At 41.3% G+C, this 23,125-nt stretch overlaps 1 protein-coding gene across 1 annotated transcript; it reads right to left on the reverse strand.

Moving 5' to 3' along the window:
* Positions 1-386: 386 nt before the first annotated feature.
* On the reverse strand, positions 387-20,126 carry calcr (calcitonin receptor; the record flags this gene model as incomplete). Its single annotated transcript, XM_079287782.1, has 19 exons — positions 20,029-20,126; positions 16,844-16,929; positions 16,338-16,503; positions 16,140-16,250; positions 15,818-15,924; positions 15,345-15,417; positions 15,114-15,224; positions 14,792-14,904; positions 14,330-14,495; positions 14,132-14,242; positions 13,804-13,916; positions 12,199-12,290; positions 9,794-9,920; positions 5,420-5,573; positions 4,603-4,663; positions 4,358-4,424; positions 3,951-4,169; positions 3,411-3,452; positions 387-608 (listed from the first exon to the last, which is right to left on the reverse strand). The coding sequence occupies exons 1-19, from the start codon at positions 20,117-20,119 to the stop codon at positions 387-389; spliced, it is 2,232 nt and encodes a 743-aa protein (XP_079143908.1). The 5' UTR covers positions 20,120-20,126.
* Between the last annotated feature and the right edge of the window lie 2,999 nt (positions 20,127-23,125).

The following is a 23,125-nucleotide window of genomic DNA, read 5'->3' on the forward strand; positions in this document are numbered from 1 at the left end:
CCAGCACAAGCCTCCGTCGCACTGTGAGCGTGCTCACAATAGTTTTAGCAGCTTTAGGTAGTGACACGTGTCAGAAGCAGCTCTTGTCTCACGCCACAAGTTCTCGACATCAAAGTTCTCGGAAAAACGGACACAACAGCGGAGTAAAGTAAAATGAAATGTCAGCCTTGAAGCTAATCCGTCTCCATGCCAACGAGCTCTTTATATCAGGACCTGTATCATCGTCCTGGGGTGAGCGAGCCCTGTGTCTGTCTCTGAGATTTAGTCACTGAGATACGGCGGGCAAACCGGATTTTCCTTTCTTACTGTACATCTCCGTCGCTCAGTTGCTCTTCGTCAGCTGTTCCCGCCGCCACACTCTTTATCCTCCGTTGTGGCTCAGGGGCTCAAGCGTACTTCTCTCCTGACTTCAGGGCCTCCAGTTCAGAGTCCTCAGTGTGGCGGCCGTTCAAGTGTTCGCTGTTATAGTCATGGTGGTACATGAAGGCGGGTACCTCGGTGATGGAGGTGGCCGTGTAGGACGTGGAGCGCATTGAGCAGTGGTCCTTTCGTCTCTGACCCCACTGGGTTTTGTACTGCATCCACTGTCTCTTTAGAGCTGCTTGCACCTGAGCGACACACAAGCACACAAAAGAGATGATGAAAGTCATCATCCATCGTCTCTCACATAAACCTTTTGTCTTTGCATACTCCATGAGACCACATCTCAGTGCTGTCACCTTGAGCTATGATTTGTGTACACATCACACACATTTCTCCAAACTGCCTTGTTTTGCTTTCCTGATCTGCTTTGACCACAAAATGATTCCACCAGACGGATTTACATGCAAATCAAAATCGCGGTTATGAAATGTGCGTAAGGCTGAGCCCATGTAAACACCATCTTGTGAAAATATTAATCCAACCGACTTCCTTTGGTACAATGCACCACTTAAGCACACTTCAAAACTGAAATTGTAATTGCCATAAGGTGATTTCTGCATTGTTACCAAATACTCTTTTCCTGTTTTTAAAGAGGGGCCCTGCGTCAAAAATGTTAAAATCTTTAATACTTCAGTTGATAGTATGCTTCCATAAAGACACATTTGATGAATTATCATGAACTGACATACAGAAAACCTATTGTAGCGTAGTTGATTCCTGGACATGATGGGTTTGGGTAATGTGTGTGTATGTGTGTGTGTGTGTGTGTGTGTTGGTGTCCAATCCAGCCCAGAAGCTAGTATTGTTGTGAGATGGATGTGGGGCTTTCGGAATAATGTGTTATTTGTTTTGTCAGGGAAGTGAAATGGAGCACATTTGAGAAGCTGGGACCAGTGAATGTTTGACATTCTTCCTTGATCAATGATTGATTACCAAGAATGTTGTTGACTCTGTTGAACTAATCAATGGTGTTTACTGTGTGTGAGCTTGAAATCCTAAGAAGAGAAACCACAGCTCCAATCATTATTTTATTCTGTAACAGCCAAATACTACTGTAGCTACTGCAGGTATATTAATGATCGAATGATGGGAATTATGACAGTAATTGTTGCAATGAGACAAAAGAGCAGTATGGGCTTACAGCTCGCATGTAGAACGTTTTGCTTGATGTCACAAAAACAGCATGCAAGCTGTTTGTCTCACTGATCCGACATCACAATGGGCCCATTTGGGGAAACAAGGCAGGTCTGTGCAGTTTGGCCTTTATATCAAAGAACATAATTGAAACCCGCCCCAGAAACCCGTGTTCTGATCAAGGGAGCTAAATTGGTCATTATGCGGGTGAAACAAGCAAACACTCTCATTCCCTTGTGATAGTTCACTCTGAAAGTGGACTCGTCCTTTAAACACATGCTTTACACGTTGTTTATAATCCCTACATTGTTTTGAGTTGTTTATGAATAAGCGGAGGCATTCTCCGCTCATGTAAGTTCTAACAGCTGACCTATTTTCCAGGCTGAACTCCACTGCTCGTTCCTCTGTTCCAGGCAGTCAGGTCAGGCATCTCTGCCCATCTAAACAACCTCATTGTGTCTTTGGCTGACGGAGTGTTTCACTTGTTATTTTAACGCATATTGCTTTTAAACACAGTAAAAGTTTGTCGGTAGGAACCCACACCACCATGGGGACCTGCTAAAAATGCCAAATGTCCCCTTACAGCACGTATTGTTGGTTCTTTACTTTGCCGGGACTGTTGGGTTTGAAAGCATCTGTCACACAATTAGTCGATGGAGCTGCAAGGTCTTCACAACAACATTAAACTCAGGTCTGGGCTTTAATGGAAATCGAACTCATTCGTTTGTGTTTGACCCAAGTTAAGGATGCTCGCAGTCAGACAGCTGCTGACAGACTTAAAAAGGCTGACAGGAGGACTTGAAAGGAGAGTCAATTTCCAGCTGGGCTTGGAAACCACACAGTCATTTATAAACTGTCTTCCTCTTCACCTGACATGACCCTTCAGCTTCTACTGCCGCAGCACTAGATCAGAGGAGACGAGTAGGACAATATAACCTGTTACAATCGGATTTATGGCAGCTGTAGCATCTTTGTGAAGTTACTGTTTTATTACTGTTATTGTTTTACTTGAGTACTCGATGTCAAAACCCAACTTTGAGTCAGTGCTTGGGTCACTTCTTGATACGCCATCAGGCACAGATGTAAGATGCCAGAGATCTGACCTGGAAAAAACAACATGTAAAAATGCTTTGCCTGATGGAGTCTGATGTCTCAAACGTATTGACATGAGCAATGAGCAGTTTTATTGCTCCATGGCTGAACAGATTCCAGAGTAACATGTGTTGACCTTCATAAAAGGGCAATTCCTCAATCAGAGCGCCGGCGCTATTTTGTCATACATGGCACCAAGAATTGAACTTTTCTAGAATACAATATTCTTAAAAGGAATAGTTTAACATTTTGAGCCGTATACATTTATTCGCTTCATTGCTGAGACTCACATGAGACGATTGGTACCACTCATGTCTGTCTGCTAAATATAAAGCGGGAGCCAGGAGATGGTTAGCTTAGTTTAGCATGAAGACTGGAGGAAACAGGGGTAAACGGCAAGCCTGACTCTTACCACAGTTAACAAAGTACTCCTACCAGCTCGAGCTCACGATTTAAAGAAACAAGATACAACGTGTTCATTGTTGAGCTTTAGAAGTGCTGCTGCTTTTGACTTTTGGACAGAGCCAGGCTAGCTGTTTGCTCCTGCTTCTCGTCTTATGCTAAGCTAACTGTCACCTGGCTGAAGCTTACAGATGAAAGAGTGGTTTAGATCCTCTCATCTAACTCTTTGACAAAAAAAAAGCAAAAAAGCGCACAAGTACCTAAATGTCGAACTCTTCCTTTAACTTTACACAACATTGTGTTGCAGCCCCCCACTGTAGGTTAGCCAAACTGCTAATACACATAAATACAGTGCTTACCTCTCCGTTGAAAAAGCAGAATATTGTTGCCACCAGTAATCCCTTAAAAGCAAAACAAGTAGACAAAATCAACATTTTGTTTTCAAAAGCAATGGAATTTAATAGCAGTAAGTTAAGTCAGCAACTTCAAAATCGTAGCGCTTTTTTAAAGGAAAATTAAAGTAGAGAGAGTATCTGGTGGAGTAATGACATCCCTAAGTGGTAATTAAGTGAATGAGCTGATTGCCTACCTGGGAATTTCATGGACTGCCTTCCTGTTGTTTAATTAGGTGCCTAACTGGTAGTTAAAAAAAGTAAATGGAGCATCTAACTGGTTCTTTAAGATGTAATTCAGCAGTGACTCAAATCAATCAATCGCAACAACGAGGCATAAAAAAAGGCTTTCATGGTGGAAACCTTCAAGTGTCTAACGTGCAAAACACCTCAACCCACAAAGGCAGTGAAGCGGCATTTTTTCTTCTTCTCTCATTTCTCGTTTGAACTCAGCTTCTACCTGGTACTCTGATGAATGCAGCGCCTTGCTGTCAGCTCAGTACCTACCTGGTAGTGCATGAGTATGTGCATGATGTACTCGTAGACCTCGCCAGCTAGGCGGTTCTCTGGCTTCCAGGGAATAATGACAAACTGAATTCCCAGCAGGGGCACCAGGATCAAGGTGGCTCTCACTGCCTTCATGTACATGTTGGACTCTGCCCGGTGTGTGTCTCTCAACTTGGTCACCAACACTCTAATAATGTTTAGTAAGAAGAAGAGGTTCACCTGCAGAAAGTAAAAAAACAACAACATATATATAAGAAAAAATAACGACAAACATATGGTCATTCTTTCTAATATTTTATCTTTTAAGAATTAAAACTACCGGTACTACCAAAATAACGGACAATACAATATTCTTTTTCAGTCTGAAATCAAAGGATTTCTCTGGACCAGTGGATAAGCAGACTTACAAGAAGCGCTGCCATTATGGGACCATGGACGGCGTAGAGCAGATGGGTTTCCACACTCATCCAACAGCTACAGAAGGAAAAACGTATCAGTCAGTGCCGTCTGCGGCCCAAAATACACATGCACGCACGCATACAAAAACATGCACGTGTAGGGATCTGCACGCTCTCGCTCTCTGCCACACACAGACGAGCACGTATGTAAACATCGACTGTTTATGTGCAGAGGTTTCTGGAACATTACTCACTTGTCATCAAAATACTTTTTCCTTGCCACGGCGTGGATGGACGCAGGCACTAGAGGAAAGCCTTGGATGGGGGAAAGATGGTGGCCATGTGAGGTCTTGAGTGAATTTAGGGAAATTCATTTACGCAACAGTAAAAAGTGTGGTTAGCTTGGTCAGTCGTTTTTCTGGTCTTAGACTTCCTCATCAGATGCATTATTCCTTCACAAATACTGTATGAATTCTGGGAAAGGCTGATCCACAGCGGATCGCCTTTCTTTTTGCAATTGTACAGCTCCAACCTAAAAAAACAACACCACATGGTACACTTTCTGTCCAGTTAAATTTGACATTATGTCTATAAAACTCCACAGTTTGGGCTCAGACCAGTTTTTTGCTTTTCATCTGGATACAAACACATCAATCCATGTGGTCCATTGTCAGACACCATTGAGGCACTGCAGCATATCGGCAACTGATGGACCTAAATTGCCTCCAAACACACACACACATACACACTGCAAACACAGGCCTCAAGGTTTTCCTCCCAATTTTATTGAACATCCATTTAGCTCCATCGCTACTTGTTTGACAGACTGCACCCATTATTCCTGCTTTGAACAAGGTGAAAAACAGGACAGCACTAAGTGACAGAGAGGGCCAATTCAGCTGCCAGCATGTCCGGGTTAAACTCTGGCTTTTAGGATGTGTTCTGTTTTGTTGAATTGTTTTCAGTCTTTAAGCTGTGACTGAGTCCAGTGAAGGCATCAACTTTATTTTTAAAGACACACAACATAATACAATAAACAAATCGAAAAAAATCAAATGCAGACGGACTCACCCCAGCCCAGGAGGTAGTACCAGTGCAGATGCTGCTCCTCTGCAAACACGGCCACCACGATGAGCGTGTGCAGGTAGATGCCTTCACACAGCATCCAGAAATAATTGCAGCCCAGCATGTACATGTGGAAGAAGTGCAACACCCTACAGCCAACCTGCAGAGAGAGCCAAAACAGGGATGTCTGTTATTTGTTTTGTCGATATGAAACTGCGTTAAAAAAAAGAAGTACATTTTAACTACTGCAGCTGCCCTTACAAAGTACGTACTGTTGCATGCAGTGTGCATTCAAGTGGTACATAGTACTTCATCAGAACATTGCACCTTGAACTTCGACACTCTTGCTCATATATCTGCTGCGCAGAGGATTGTGGGTCAGAATAACCAGAAAAGTAAGATGATGAGGCCGAATGCAGTCGGACACACTTGTATTTTTGGCATACTGCGTTCGACGTTCTTTGTATTATTGGGACGTACGTAATCTTTTTCGAGCGAACTAAATAGTGTGGTAGTATGGGTATTGCAACACACAGGATGATTCTGCACTCATGGCACATACTCGTTAGCCAGTATGACCCTCTGCAGACAGAGGATGTTTCTTCATTCACCCACTCTGGAGATGATTTGAGATGGAAGTGATGATTTCACTTTGCACAAGGAAGTGAGGAAACGCCATGCTCTGCAAGTTCGTACCCTACTATTCAATTTTCCAATTATGCCTGCAGCAAACTGTGACAACATGACAACATATCCCATTATGTGTTCTGTTCTTTTGAGTAAATCCTGATTATAATGTTTTGACAGACATGACTTGGATGTTATGATGTCAGTCTTATCCTTCCACAGTCTACGAATGTTATAATTGCAAAGACGTTTGTGTATGCGGCGTAAGCCGTCAGTCTGCTAATGACTGCTACACACTGGCTCCAATGAACTTGTCTGTACTGATGTCGATTCAAAAAGTCCCAACTTTTCTCTTAGAAATAACCTGAAAGTAGTAAAACCAAATCAAACATTCATCTCGACAGTTATCTGTAATGTATAAGAAAATTGCTCCACCAATGTTTCTCTTCAGTCTGTGGTAATTATTCAAAAAGCACATTATCATACTGGCGAGTATTTTTAAAACAGTCCCGTTTGATGCCATGGTTCGCAACATTTTGTTAAATAAGTTTCTTTTCATGTTTTGCTGATTCTGCTTACAGCTGATTGATGCAGATGATTTCAAATCAGTTGACAAAGTTGTCCCACAAGGATCAATATTAGCCCCCTTGTATTAATCTATACTCAGTCATTCTGTATTTGTACCATTTGTTTTTATTTGTACCAATATATTTAAAATATATATATATATTCACATCAGGATTTCTGATTTGTAGTCCTGTGTATAAAGAGCATGTGTGCGGCCACAGTAGTATAATTCAAAGATGCTGGTATTGCTATAAACTGTTGCTCTCAGGGGTCTTCTTAGCCCAAAACACACAATGATTCACTTCTAAACTTTTAGCCATATGTTTCTCCCTCGATTCCCTACGTTTCCCTTTCCACTTGAGGAATCTGCACTGAAGCAGCCATTGGACTCGTATCTGCACGCAGAGTTAGGTCAACCACTATTTTACTAATTATCTCCGCCAGACGTAGCCTGAGGAGATTGTGTCTTTGCTTGTGTGCATGCGTGTGCTTCTGTCTGTCTATCCACTGCTAATTTTGCATACTGCTGGACCCATCACCCTAATATTGTTGGTGCTCATTTATGATTGTGTGCTCATGGACCTTTCGTGGTTGAAGTGATTCCCACTTTTTCATCATTTTTCCTCTTTTGAATTGCACACCAAAGTAAGAAACTTGTATTTAGGTATTTATGTTTGTATGTATGTATGTATTTATGTATATGGTTGTTGTCCAGACAGGGGGCAATTGTGGTTTGTATTCATTCAATCACACATTACAGCGGTGGTCGTTGCAGACAGTCTACCAAAAGCACTTTTCTACTTCACAACTGTTTTTCATTGCAGCTGACCGAGGTTTGTCTAAAGTTACCGACATTGTTCTGGTTTACAAATCAAGCTGCTATACATCATGTCGATGTTTCTCGTGTTTTCTGCCTCCTCCCTGGTTTGACATAAGCTTTGGGGATTCACTCCCCCAACATTTCTGGCAGGCTTAAACCAGACTCTGTCTCACCACACCACAGAGAATTAAAAGAGCTTGTAAAGTCGGTGAAAGTAAATCTCCACCACGATCCACCTTTCCTAAATCACCAGCGCAGAACACAGGCTCATAAGTTGCACTTTGGCAGACACGCGTGAATCCCAACCAATGGTGCTTATGATTTCTTTCTCTGCATCCTCTTGAGAAGCGGGGCCACGGTGACCAATTGTGTTTTGACATGCTGCAGCAAGATAGCACAAGTTGACAGTTCTACGTCGGAAAGTAATAGATTCGACACAAACCTTTTCGATAAATGGCGAGGAGGAAAGGTTTGAAAGCGAGCCATTGCACAAATATCTTGACATCGATGACGATGGCTGTCATGGCCGGCTGCTACTTGGACACGTTTAGAGATGGGATGGGAGTAAAGACGGCAGTCAGGATGAGCCAGACAGATTTGGTGAATGCATGAAAAAGAAGCAGCAGCAGGACGCAGAAGAAACCCAAACCCAGCTGAAGCCTCCGCTGTCTCCTGGATGTTTCTAGTATTTGTCGCGCCTGAAGATGCTCCAGCTGAAAGCTGACTGGGGTGTAATGGGATTTTACTTTCTGCAAGCCAACGGCTAAAATCGTATCAGTTGTTTCTGTACGGCACTTTGATCATCGAAAGTTCTCTTAGTTTATTTGGTTTTTGCACATTAACATTTTGGGAGGACGACGGTTTTTGATTTTTAAAGTTGATAAATGGCAATATTCTGACACCTGAACTTCTGGAGCCTGAATGTGCTTTTTTTTTTTATTGAGTTCTACATCAAAGGAAAGATGTGATACTTTTTTGGAAACACTCTCCAATAACTTTTAACAAGCAGCAAGCACTGAGTCAACAGATTGTCTTTATTTTTATTTCCAAAAAGAAGTGGTTCTTGAAAAGTAACACGTGAATTTATGTTCATGTCTGATAGTGAGGCATTCCTACGAGACAGATTCATCATCTCTACCAAAGCGGACCTCGGGGTTTCAAAGAATTCACATAATGCATTCAGTGTGGCTCCAAAACTCTTGACAGGAGAATGTTGAAGAGAGGAAAAACTGTCTGTTGACGGAGTAACACTGCCAACATATGCCACAGTGAGATTAAATCCTAATTAGGATGTACTTAAGCCTGTTGTACAAACTATAACATATTTAAACTAGAGAGCAACTCGGCTGGCCTTGCATAAGCAAATTCATTTTTAAAAGTTCATTGAAATTCTTCCTTGCATTTTAACATTAGCATTTTTACGGTTCAGCATAACTTGTGAATGCATTTGTATCTCATTTTAAGACCGTGGAACTAATCCTCCACCTCACACTGTATTCTGGTAAAAAGCCTTTTTTTGGGAGCGTTTCTAAGTTTGCAGGGCCAAAATGTTCCACAGCTCAATATCCTCTTAATATGGCATATTAAACGGGACATATCGTGCTCATTTTCAGGTCAATACTATTTTTATTTTTTTGTGTTTTGTACTAGAATATGTTTATATGCTTTAATGTTCAAAAAACGAATTACCGGTAGTTCTCAAACTGTCTGTCTGAATATACCTGAATTCACTCTCTGTCTGAAACACTCAATTCTTTCTTATTTCGCAGTTTATGGCTTGGTAGGCACTCCAGATACCCAAATATATGAGCACAAGCAGTAAAAAAGTGAGTTTTTTAGGATAAGTCCTCTTTAAGGTTCAAAAGGTTTTATGATCTAAGCAATGTTTTCACCAAGTTCAAATGTTGAAATCTCCCACTGTTTATGGCCCACTGGTGTTATACTCATTGAAACCTCATGTGCCCAAATTTGCAGATAAGACTGTTTTCTTGACTTAAGACATTGATATCTCCGCAGTGGATAGCCCTTACCAATCTCCTGCAATGTTAGTTTATATAAAGAGACACATGCCCTGGGAACACAGGGATGAACCCATTGTTTAGCAAAGACTCCATCTGACTCCAGGGATATTGATCCATCACAGGACAGTCATGTACCCCTTAGGATGATTTGTAATACTCTTACAATCACTTCTCCTCTAGTGCCATTATCAGGTACAATACTTTGGTTTATGACCAAATACCTGCGAAACGAATGATATTCCAGTCAGCCTCCACTGTACTATATGTTTTATGCTAACATGCTAAACTAAGGTGGTGAAAAGGTGGTGAATATTTCGGTAGATACTCGACAGCGGCTGTACTCACCGGGTTTCTGACAACCAGTTCAGGATTGTTGACCACTGCTGCGAGGTTGATGATGGTGAGGGCTGAATTGAGCACATAGGAGCAGAACAGGTTCTTGTGGAGGGTGATCCGTTGGCAGCTCAGACTCCTGTGTGAAGAGCGATGCCATGATTGACTTTGTTACACACCAGGATATGATGCGATATTCAAAAAAAGACCTTCGAAAAATTGCAACTGAATTATTAAAACTGATGAAATAAACAGGAGAAAAAGTTACTGGCAGGTTAATAATTGAATGCAATCTTTAAAATATCAAAATCATTGATGATCATCTCAGAAGTCGTTGGTAAAAAGAGATCATTGAGCTGCCTCGAAATGCTCACAATGGATCCCAAGGGTGCTTCTCTTTACCTTATAGCACAATAACATGCTTGACAATCAAAGTGAAAATATCTATTAGAATCAAAATTCATTCACATCCAGTAGCTTTATTGTTGGTAATGGATACATAATGTTTTCTAATTTCAGCGTAGCAATCAAATGCAGCTCACAGAACGTCCTCTACAGGTTAAGGAGTTAAATATCATTTTATTGCTCATTTTATGTTTGTTGAGCCATAAAAACCCCAGAGACAGCATTTTCACTGACTCATTCAGAGGCCGTGCATATCTCTGACAGAGAACAATCTTGTTTTAGCTGCAGACATAAAAGGAATTGCAGGAGCTGCTGAATGCTTATAGACACAGAGTTTTATCTAAAATGGGATGTCAAAACACAGGCTGAATCCTTATGGCAGCGGTTTTCAGACTGCAGGTCCAAACATCTTCAGCGCCGTTCAACCAAGTCTGTTTTTCCACGGCAGGCTGGAGTATTTTTTATCTTGGAATCCTGACAGTGTTGATGTGGAGATGTAAATAACAGAGTAGTGCAGCTGTACACCATCGCATACCAGTGTAAGCTTCGCATCTGGATCTTATAAAGCCTCCAATATTTCAAGTGTTTTAGCTATAAATAGGTCATGGTTCAAAAGAAAACAATATATAAAAGACTTTCTAAGCTTATAACTGTGTTACTTTATTGAGATCTTAATTGTCGTGACTTTGAATTTAATGAATTGTGAATGTCCCGCTGAGTTTCTGTGTAGCCGAGTTAAAAGTTAAGAGTTTGACTCTCGTGAGGTTTTGCAACAATGCACCTGCCCCAAACACGGCCGTTCGATTTACGAGTGTGTATAAAACTGAGGGTCTACTCTCCAGCAAGATCGGTTTTGAATAACAGCTGCGTTGGAGGTCAACACTCTTCTCCATGTCAGATTTTACAACTGCAGCGTTCGTGGACAACAGTGCCAACAAATACTTTTCCAAATATTGTTACAGAACATACAACTAATTTCCTCCCTAGGCTCCATATTCAGGTTTCTTCATAGATATCTGTAGAACTATAAAACCTACTGCATCGTTGAAAATAATTCTGATTGAGTTTCTTCCTTACTAAACTATACATTTTCACCAATCAGTCTGCGAACTCATTCTCAGGCTTTCTCACTTCCAAATTTCACATACACTGAATATTATACCCTTCTTGCCTTTATCCGCTTTGTTATGTTGAACTGTTTTCTCGTTTAATTTCAGCAGAAGTATCTCCTTTAGTTGTGCACTTTTTCCCGTCGGGATTAAGCAGTTCATCGGGATGAACAACTTTAATGAGCAATGCACTCAGGCGCAGGTTTGTGACAAAAGCAAAGCGCCAACTGCCAATGGACGTCACAGCTCTCCGGTTTCGAATCCTAAATATCCATGAAATAAATGTGCGGGACGAGGAAACCAAGTTGGCATGAAATTAGCGACAGTTAAATTGTATATAAATTACAGTCAGTGAAGCAGTAGAAATGTTGATAGTTTGCACTAATTTGTGACAGTAGCTCAGATGGTAATACTTTTCTTATTACCGTAAATTGAACAAAGTGTGCTATTTGCATTCATTTTGAAGACTTCTAGATCATGTTACTTGCCCCTGAAGAGCTCTACGAGTAAATAAACAATCAGCTCTTTTGATTACATTATAAAATGTGACATCAACACTCTGATCAACACTGAAGAACCTGCTGTGTGGCTCTGGTGTTCACTCTGCTGGTGGGACGACGACAGACTGGATGTCCCCGACAGCACATAAGATTAAGACCAAAGTATCACGCCTATCATGAGTCATGAAATGTTTGGAGAAGACTGTAGTGAAAGCCCAACATCATCCGTGGGCCTGTCAGATCCATTGATAATAGCAACTACACGATTGACTGAAAAGCTATCATGACTCTGTATCAGCGTTCATCTTGGTACAACCGTCCTGAATATGTATTACTTTCATTACAATGTGCGTCATCAAACCAGTAACTGCAATTGCAGCTAAATTACTAATGAATCCATTACCTGAAGTAGAAGAAGATGGCCAGAGAGATGAGCAGGGAGGCTGTGGATAAAGCGTGACCCACAATTGCCATGTAAAACAGGATGTACGCTGACTGTAAAGAAACAAGATAAGAAAAATAAGTTCATTAGGTATTACATGTTGTATTTTTGAAATATAAATTTTGGGCCGATATTAACTCCCCAACGAAGGCCCCAAATGCACAACTGATAATCTGCTCTTGGTGAAAGTAAAATTAGGCAGAATCTTGCAAAGGATAAAACTACACCAATGGTTTCATGTCTCAATTGAGAGCAAGTCGGACAGTTTGGCTTATTTCTCTCTGGGATCCTACTGCTGACGCCGTTTGTTCTCGACATTTCCTGAAGCTGCGAGGCTGAGTCAGCAAAGATCAAGTCTCTGTGAGCGGCTGACCATCTATCTATTCATGACCTCTTGCATCACAGCTGAAAGGTGCAAAGCTGTTGGTTAAAATACTGCAAATTTAAAAAATAATAATGATGGATGTAAAAGTAATGATGACATAACACAATATTAATATAGAATCATGATGACCACACCAACCTCTAGGAAACACTTTCTCTAAAAGACAATATTGATTAAATTGTGTAACTAATCTGTACACAAATGTCACAAACGGGGCCGAACGGCCATGACAAAACAGGGAGACGCATTCAACGAAGCAGTTTATCAATTATTTATTAAGTTTAAAGTAATATAAAAGACAAACATAAACTAACAGTGACATGTGAAGTCAGTCATTTCAGCAGTGTAAGTGAGTGGGTGCGTGTAAAGTGTATATGCAGTGTTGTATAGTGTCGAAACAAACCATAACCACAATCAAAACCAAAGTGGGTGTCTCAGGAAGGAGCCAGAGACCAACTGAGAATCCAGAGGGTTTTTACACTGGGTGCTCTGGCACACAGGGCCAGTGTTGCTAATGGCCTCAGGTGCTTCCACTCTGCCTGACGACCCTCTGCCACACCCACCTCCACACCTGCAAGGAAGGCAGCCAAACGAACAGGCAGAGAGGGTCGTCACACAAGTGAACAAATTAATTGGAGTGCTGATTAAAAGGCATGTGAGTAAATGCATATCAGTGAGTCTCTGATGTCCCTTCTTGTCAAATTCTGGAATGAGCTCTGTGGTTTCCTGGTCTGGTTATGTAGGAAACATTGTTGGTGGCTTGGTGCAGCAGCCTGGTGCTGTTGGTGATAAGACGGTTGTTAATATGTGATGGTGTCAACACGAGGCTATCTGTAGGGAGACTCCTCTGTCAGGCCTGTGTTTTATGACAACTATTAAGCCTGAGGAACAGAGGGCTTACAAGTTACTTTCAAGCTCTGATCTGCGGCGGCTCAGTATACAAGAGTACTGTGTTTTTGGAAAAGAAAATGCCTGTTAATGTTGGTGTGTCTTACAATATTTATGGTCAACTTCGTCAGACTACATACAGTATTTCCAGTTTCCACATTTTCTCCCATATGCCCATGCTCCAAATAACAGAGGACCATGCAGAAAAAGGAAAAAATAATGCTGAGCCATCACACTGTGACCATCATGCAGTAGATCTATGATAGCAGGCTACTTTATCTTAAATATATCACCTTCAACTTTGCCTGAGTGTTTTCGTTGCAGAGCGTGTAGTTGGACCACGTCCTGTTGGTATCCGGGTGACGAAACCACTGCCCGTCCTCCCCACAGTACTTAACAGCTTTTTCTGAAAGTAACAATTCAGTAATCAATGCCTATTCTCCAAATGTTTTCACATTCAAACAGCTGTGTCCATACATTCAGCTTATGTTGGCCTTGGTGAATAATTCATTCTCAAAGCAATTCATATTTCATCGTTCTGGTAGAACAGTCAACAAAGATGGATTCCTCACGCATCAGCAGACCTTTCAAAGAGCGACGCTCTTGAGTCTCGCTGCTCACCTGTCGGGTCAAAGTCACCAAAATAATTGGGGCAGTTTTGAGAGGTGTAGGTTCCCGCTGGAGTGTCCTCCCAGCACAGCCAGCCATCCCAGTTACGATTGCAGTGCACCCCTGCAACACCAACATAGCAACAGAGAGTTAAACATTTTGAAAGGAGAAGTATAGCCATGATGAGTCTCCGGTAGTTAATATCTCTACCTGATTTGTTATACGGTACATCCCGATTCATTTTCTCGAAGCATTTGTACTGGCTGTCGAGGATTTTCTTTCTCACAAGTTCCTGTTCTTCTGGGTTAACCATGGGGCTGACTGTGGCCTCATCAGCGGACTCTACTTCAGTGACTCCTGAGAGCTGCGTGGCTGCCTTCATTTTAGTGACACACACACACACACAGGATCATAAGTCAGGATCGAGCCATGAGCAGTGGGGCTATGGGCAAAAAAGCCCCCCTTAGTAATAATTGCACATCTTTATTTCAGGCTATGGATTTCACATCTTTAATTACAGTATGGCTGACCCTGTGAGATAAACTAGGATTATGATATGTTTATAACCAACTCGCCGAAAACCACAGCGGTATATAGCTTAATTACCGAGAATCATAATCTGTACAATAAATCCTGGATGCATAGTTAATACAGTACATCAGGATACATTACCTTCAACCTCTCCTTAGTGTTGACAGCACAGAATGTATAATTAGTCCAAGTCGTGTTGCTCTCTGGATGGTGAAACCACCGCCCGTCTTCTCCACAGTACTTAGTGGCCTTTTCTAAAAAGAACAAATATGTGATGAATATACTGTGTGTTACAGATTCTCTACATTCAGTCTATAAATCTGTGCAGCTGTGTTCCCATTAGATTCACAAATCAATCCTCACAGCAACTTCATAGTCAAGCCTCTTCCAAATACAGGACGATAAGGTCAGAAGAGATTAACAAGATATCAGACCACCTTTAAAACCAAAGCAAAATTCTCACCTGTGGGGTCAACGTCAAAAAGATAATCTGGGCAGTTTTGGGAGGCGAAGGTTCCCGCTGGAGTGTCGTCCCAGCACAGCAAGCCATCCCAGTTACGACTGCAGTGCTGCCCTGCGACGGCAACGAAGCCAAAAGAACATGATGACAAATGTTGACCGGCCTCTTGGTCGCCCCATCATGCCCCCTCTCAGATTAACACAGTACGGTAGTTTAAGTAGACGGTATCAGTACCTGATTTGTTAAAAGGTGGGTCTCGAATTATTTTCTGGTGGCACGTGTATACATTCTCACGCATTTTTTGTTTCTGCAACAAACAAAAAAAATGCATAGACAAAATGAGAATTTACCAAAAGTGTGACTCAATTCCTGATCCACAATAATCCCTTGTTGCCAGAGCTGCGGGTCAAACTGTTTGGGCAAATTAAAGTACTTGTTTAGATGCTGGGAGCTTTGGTGGAAAGCTAATTTTTCACAAATACTATGCCACCGTATGTAGCTGCACCTTCAATTTAGACTTAATTGGTACAATTTTGTGACAGCTCTGTCACTTCTATCCACCTTTCACTCACCTAATTAGGTCATTCAGTGCACCTGCCGGTCACACTCGCCTCATCAGCTCATCACTTTCACCTGCTCACTCTGCCGCTTCACTATTTAAACCCGTAGATCTATGATAGCAGGCTACTTTATCTTAAATATATCACCTTCAACTTTGCGTTTTCGTTGCAGAGCGTGTAGTTGGACCACGTCCTGTTGGTATCCGGGTGACGAAACCACTGCCCGTCCTCCCCACAGTACTTAGCAGCTTTTTCTGAAAGTAACAATTCAGTAATAAATGCATATTCTCCAAATGTTTTCACATTCAAACAGCTGTGTCCATACATTCAGCTTATGTTGGCCTTGGTGAATAATTCATTCTCAAAGCAATTCATATTTCATCATTCTGGTAGAACAGTCACCAAAGATGGATTCCTCACGCATCAGCAGACCTTTCAAAGAGCGACGCTCTTGAGTCTCGCTGCTCACCTGTCGGGTCAAAGTCACCAAAATAATTGGGGCAGTTTTGAGCGGTGTAGGTTCCCGCTGGAGTGTCCTCCCAGCACAGCCAGCCATCCCAGTTACGATTGCAGTGCACCCCTGCAACACCAACATAGCAACAGAGAGTTAAACATTTTGCAAGGAGAAGTATAGCCATGATGAGTCTCCGGTAGTTAATATCTCTACCTGATTTGTTATACGGTACATCCCGATTCATTTTCTCGAAGCATTTGTACTGGCTGTCGAGGATTTTCTTTCTCACAAGTTCCTGTTCTTCTGGGTTAACCATGGGGCTGACTGTGGCCTCATCAGCGGACTCTACTTCAGTGACTCCTGAGAGCTGCGTGGCTGCCTTCATTTTAGTGACACACACACACACACACACACACAGGATCATAAGTCAGGATCGAGCCATGAGCAGTGGGGCTATGGGCAAAAAAGCCACCCTTAGTAATAATTGCACATCTTTATTTCAGGCTATGGATTTCACATCTTTAATTACAATATGGCTGACCCTGTGAGATAAACTAGGATTATGATATGTTTACAACCAACTCTCCAGCAGCATCCCTTAAAAAATGGGGGACTTCCTGCTAAGAATTGGCAGTGTAGTAGTGTACAGGGCAGCTGAGACTAAAGCTTCATCTGGTTCTTCCATTACTTAAAGGGAAAAAGCCAGTGACACAACATACCTCTAGTTTGTTCTTAGAAGCTGGTTGACAAGTGGACCCAGTCTGGACCCAATTACCCAATTCGGCACAATATTTGGTCACTTTTTCTGGAAAGAATAACAAAGTATGCAATTACTTCGCATCAGCTTGACAACAGAATAATTCGTCAAAGGTTATCCTGAAAGCTCGAAATCAAATTACTCATTGCCACATTCATGCTTCTGTTTTAGGCTCGTGCATGCTCTTTACTCCGTCTTCGTTTTTCAGCATCATCCAAACACACAAATTGGAACCTGAATCTTAGCATTGCTGAGCAACTGTGATTAATTGAACGTGGCATGCATCATCAAACATTCTGTCAAACAGAAAACACCCTCTTTGGAGACATTTTCTGGCTAATTCTCAAACGCTGGGCTTCACACCAGATCTGTGACTGGGCTAAGAATGCGATCACATTGGTCCTGACAACAGCAACCGTATTGCCTGGCGGCCTAGTCTTCTTCGTCAGCTCATCAACTGTTCGGCATCCACTTCCAACTGTACGCCTCCCCCTGAAGCCTCATATCAGCAGCATCGGCTTTCAAATGAGGAGCCATAAAGGGACTCTTAACGTCACAGGCAGTTTGAGAATATCCTTTATGAGCCTTGTCTTACAAAAACACCATCTCTCTCTTCTCGTGCATATTCTCTCTCCCCATCCATCTCTCTGACTCCGACTTCTCGACCCTTCAGTCTATCTCTGTCCTCTTCCTAACCTCCCCCCCCTCCACTCCCCTGCATCTCCTAAATCAGACATGACTCGAGTCTGGATTTCTTCGACCAGACATTATTGAGCCATGCATTCCTCACAATGAAAACACTGCTCATAGTGTAGTACACCGCGATCCAGAATCACATGATCGAGTCAAATTCAATATAGATATGTCTGTTTTGATTCAGACTGGTTGATAAAACACACTGATTTACCTTGTATCTAGTTCAGGGGTCTCAAACTCCCGGCCCGCGGGCCAAATCCGGCCCGCTACGTCATTTTATGTCAAAAGTAAAAATTTAAAAAAAACTTTTTTTTTATTTTTTAAGTTAGACGAATAATAATAAAAATATCCCCATAGTCGAAATTATGAGATAGAAAGTCAAAGTTATGAGATAGAAAGTCAAAAAGATGAGATAGAAAGTCAAAATTATGAGATAGACAGTCAAAATTATGAGATTGAAAGTCAAAATTATGAGATTGAAAGTCAAAATTATGAGATTGAAAGTCAAAATTATGAGATTTAAAGTCACAATTATGAGATTGACAATCAAAATTATGAGATTGGAAGTCAAAAAGATAAGATTGAAAGTCAAAATTATGAAATAGAAAGTCAAAATTATGAGATACTTAAACAGTTAGAAGCACCTCTTTGGCTGGTTACTGTACATTTAACATGGAAATGTATTGTGAGTACATTGAAGACTACTTTAAACTGTGAATGCAGAGTTATTTAACAATATGTTTCGAGTAGTTACATTTACAACCGGCCCTTTGTGGGCGACCATGATGCTGATGTGGCCCGGAGTGAAAATGAGTTTGAGACCCCTGGTCTAGTTCATACATATCGTGTTCTAGCCTTCCTTTGCACTCACTGTTGTTGTGCAAGTCTTCCTCCTTTAGTTAAGAAGACTAAGAGTCAGCCATTCTAGCAGCAGTGTTTTGAGCTAAATGCTAAGGTTAGCTTGCTAGCATGCTCACAAAGACAATGCTAACATGCTCAGGTTTGCAGGTGCAATGTTTACCATGTTCAACAATCTTAATTTAGAATATTAAGCACTTAGTACAGCTGAGGTTGATGGGAATGTCAGTAGTTCTGCAGCTATTTCATCATACACAAACATAATGAACAAATTAAAATTTTGACTTGATGATGGCACTAAATGAAAAGTCAAGGGATTGCCAAAGTGATTACAATTTATCCTGGTAATCATAATAGTTTTTGAGACATTTACCTCAAAACCCAAAATGTGCACCTGGGAGATCATCGAATTCATAACATCCTCAGGAACCATGATTGTCTGTACAAAATGTGGTGCCAATCCATCCAGTAGGTATTGAGATACTTCAAGTGAAGATGTTAACCTTCTGATGGGCGTAGATCAAGTTATTATGATTCATCCTCCGGGCACAATGGATATCGGTACCGCATTTGACAATCTAGTTTCATAAATATTTGAGTCAGGACCAAAGTGATGGAAATAAAAGGACTCTGTATTTATAATGCACCTCTTAATAAGGACAACAATCAACAGACTATGACCTACAAAACAGAACAGAAGACACCCAAAAATATGTCACAGTACTGGCTATGTGGTTTTAAATGACGGGCAAAAGCACTACAGCACCGGTTCTTGTCATGATTGATCATCAAATCTTCCTTTAAATGAGGAAATATACACTTACATCTCAACATAAATCATATCTGCTTTGGACATGATGCATAAAATGCAATTACATTATGCACTTTAGTCAGAGACACTTGCAATAAGGAACTGACCATGAATAGTAAAGTGTTATATATATATATATATATATATATATATATATATATATATATATATATATATATATATATATATACTGTGGTTAGCTTTAGTGCTCTTTGAGGGAGCAGAACGAATCTGAGCAGCAACACGATTTCTGCTTGAAGAACTAAACCCTCCTTAATAAACATGTGGACATTACATCTTAGTTAATTCAACTGTACCAGAAATATAAGGAGGCTGTTGGGATGGTGGATCAGCAGAGTAATAAAGAATACATTTTATTGGGAGTTACAAGTCAGCTGGTAGCCACACAGCTGACGAATGAGTTTGTGATTGTGAAGCATGTATAAAACGGCTAATGCCAGTCAGTAGTTTGATTACATTTTAAAACCATATTATATTATTGTACTGTCACCGTGACATTACCTGCTATTCTTGCATTATGAGTTGATACAATCTTAAAAACCATCTCTCACCTGACTGTTGCACATCAAATACATAATAAAATCCTCCTAGCTTCCTGAAGCCCCATGCTGGCCAGTTGTCATACAATCAGCCCCGTGACCTTTGATCTCCATCACACACAGAACATTGGATTGTTTTCTATGTTGCCGGCTGAACTGGATTTAAAAACGTCAGGGAGCTTGTTGTTGTGTATTTGTGTGAGAAGGGCTTATCTTTCTTACCAGTTGGGTCCAGGTCTGGCTGATCGGGACAGTTTTGTGTTACAGACGTCCCAGCCGGTGTCTCCTCCCAGCACAATAAGCCGTCCCACATGCGTCCACAAAAGGTAACTTGGAAAGAAAAAGGAAAAAAAGTGTAATGACGATTCTGTGTTATTACAAACACACATTTTTCTGTTCCCTACAGCTACAGCTCCCACTCTAAAAGCCCTCAGTGGCAACACTATCATTACCTTGAACAAGAATATTGACTACGTTCTGCTCCCAATCCACCACCTTACAACACCATTACACCTGTGACGCTCTCCCAAAGGTAATCCATTTGGCCTCAAGAAGCCTTGAAATGAGTTGGGCCTCTCACCGGTTCTGTTATCTTGGTGGTCTTTGTGGGAGAGCTCAAGACATTTAAATTGACCCATGCTCAGCGTCTGGCCATGTCCATCTGTCATGCTATGTCCAGGCCTGAGTGATGGATCTGAGATTGACTCTGCGCCTCCAGCCACCCAGCGCTGTGGAGACAACATGGCACAAGAGGTGAGAGGAAGGGGGAAGAAAACATGTCCGTACTTGACTTGGAAATGAGTATGGAGTGTAGATAGGGAGGTTGTGATTGCTGCTCTGATCTACATTTCCTTGACTGTCAAAGATAAAGCATAAATATTATCTTGGATGATGATGATGATGATATCGAAATTCACAATACTTCACAGTTTCATCATCCTTAGATAAAGACATGCTGGTTTTGATAATGCTCAATGAAGGATAAAGAGCCCATTTTTGTGTGACTGATCTCACACATTCTTTGGGCTGAAATTTAAGAATCTCAGAGTGTCAGGCTCATGCACTTGCATTTAATAAATCATTTACGGAATGGTAATACTTTTCCTATGAAATTGTCTCCATGTGCTTTATCATAATTGAGATGCAAACCTCCTATCGCCGTCTCTTTGACCAAAACTACCATTCTTACCTGTCTGATAAACTCTTGTAAAAGGCAAAACTCTTAACATAAACAAACTGTGTGAGAATGCCGATGTCCCATGTAGCAGTTTAGCAGCCGTACATATGATGTCACTCCAATCATTGAAGTAAATGACGTCATACATACGACCACCAGGCCACCACCAATATCAACAGATGAGAAAAAAAAAAGATGTCAAGGCTTCTCCTCGCCTACTAAAATGCATTCATCTCCCTAAATCAATGACAAGACCACTCAAAAAAGAAAGAACAGACACATAAAGGAGAACAGTAGATACATTAGGTCGAAAACATTTGACATGATACTATTCTGAAACTCAAAGTCAAGCGTGATACTTAACAGCAAAGGCAGTTGAGACGTCCATTATCTCTGACACTGAAGAATAGTGGACCAACTGTTTTGCTTTCATTCGAGACAATGACTCATGAAAGACCTCTATTCTGGAAAACGGTGAATATTGTCTCTGAGCTTTTCAATATTTTAGAGCCACGGCGTTTAAAATACCATTTATTATAGAATCCTCATCAAGCCAATTGGTGTACTGTTATTTTTAAGAAGAGAGTCCATCAAAAGGACTTTTCAAAGTTTGATTTGTTTAATTATAACCCCTTCTTCTGACAAATCGGCATATTATAAATGACAGAATATAGTACCAAAATGATTGCAACATAAGCTAATTCATGAAAAACACTGGAGCGCACTGTGAATATGACTCAACCCCCGCAAGCTGTTTTGAAATCAGATGATAGATAACACTTGGTGGGCACAAACCAGTGCAGCCTGTGAATACTTTGTTCCTCTGCAGGTGCAGGGAGATGCTGCTGCCATGTCTGGTGTTGTGTTGTACACAATAAAACACAATGCATAGACCCACTTCAAATGCACGATGAGGTATTACAGATATGACAGTTTAATTGTGTGTATTCATCCAAAACAAGTATAAATGCAAGCACAATTCCAGACATTATAGACCGGACGTCATCTGCATAAAAGGATCACATATAGTAAGAACTTGCAGAAGCGTGCAGTCATGGATCACATACTCTCTTCTTGGTCTTCTAAGTTTGTAATGAACAAGCTGAGCTAACTATAAACTGTAATTATCAATTATAAATGGTGAGTGAAAATTAATCATGAGATCTTTTTCTGAGAAAAGAAAACCGCTAGACCACATCATATTACATGTCCATTTCATGAAAATGTAATCCGTCTAAACACACGTGTGCAGCATACATGATGGGTAAAAAGAGAAGGGGAAGTTTACCTTACAGCATTCCTTGAATTAAAAAATTGCGAGCTTACCACCAGGAGAAACCAAAGGATCCAAAGTGAGCCCGCTTCCTTCATATCTTCTTCTCACAGGCAAATCTGTAGAGGGAGAGAAGAGAACAACACGTTACAACGAACAGAAACAAAGTTGTCTGAACCGTGAAAATGACTGGCTGAACAAACCAATGGCTGTTTCGAATCAGGATAATATGGCCTCAGGAGAAAACTGGAATCATTCATCTGAAATGCAAAACACTGCAGCAAAGGCACTGCAGTTTATGACGCTTCACGGTTCCTCTATTTGTTTGTGTGTTTGTGTCTGAGCGACAGAGAGAAAGTGTTCCTGTCAATATGTTAAAAACAACCTCACGGGAGATTAACGTTGTATTGTGTGAGAGAAAGGAGGAGGAAAAAAGACAGAAAAAGTGAATGGTCATTTATCATTTGTGTGCTGAGCCTCCACTCCTGCAGGACGGCAGCAGCAGCAGCGATCTGCCAGTTTAGTAACCGAGTGCATGTGAGATTAAAATTCACTTCAGGTCTATTTGCTTTGGCTTTCAGAGTCCCTGTTATAAGCCCATCACTCCACAGTTTGAACAGTTAGGACCACCTACTGGTGGTTGTCCACACCCCGCAGCGGCCCAGGGGGCAGACTTTTTAACAGACGGACAGATAGACATGCCTCTCAGTCCTGTAAGTCACTGTGAAATGTGAGCAGGATTGACAGCATTTCTTTGGGCTTTCAGACACGCACTGATGTGGTCGGCTTTTTAGCAGGAGGATGACAAATAACCCTGCAACTAAATCTGGCAAGAATTTAAGGCGAGTAGTGCTGATCTCTGACCCCTC

Source organism: Melanostigma gelatinosum (genome assembly GCF_949748355.1).
Source record: "Melanostigma gelatinosum genome assembly, chromosome: 17".
Classification (NCBI taxonomy): domain Eukaryota; kingdom Metazoa; phylum Chordata; class Actinopteri; order Perciformes; family Zoarcidae; genus Melanostigma; species Melanostigma gelatinosum.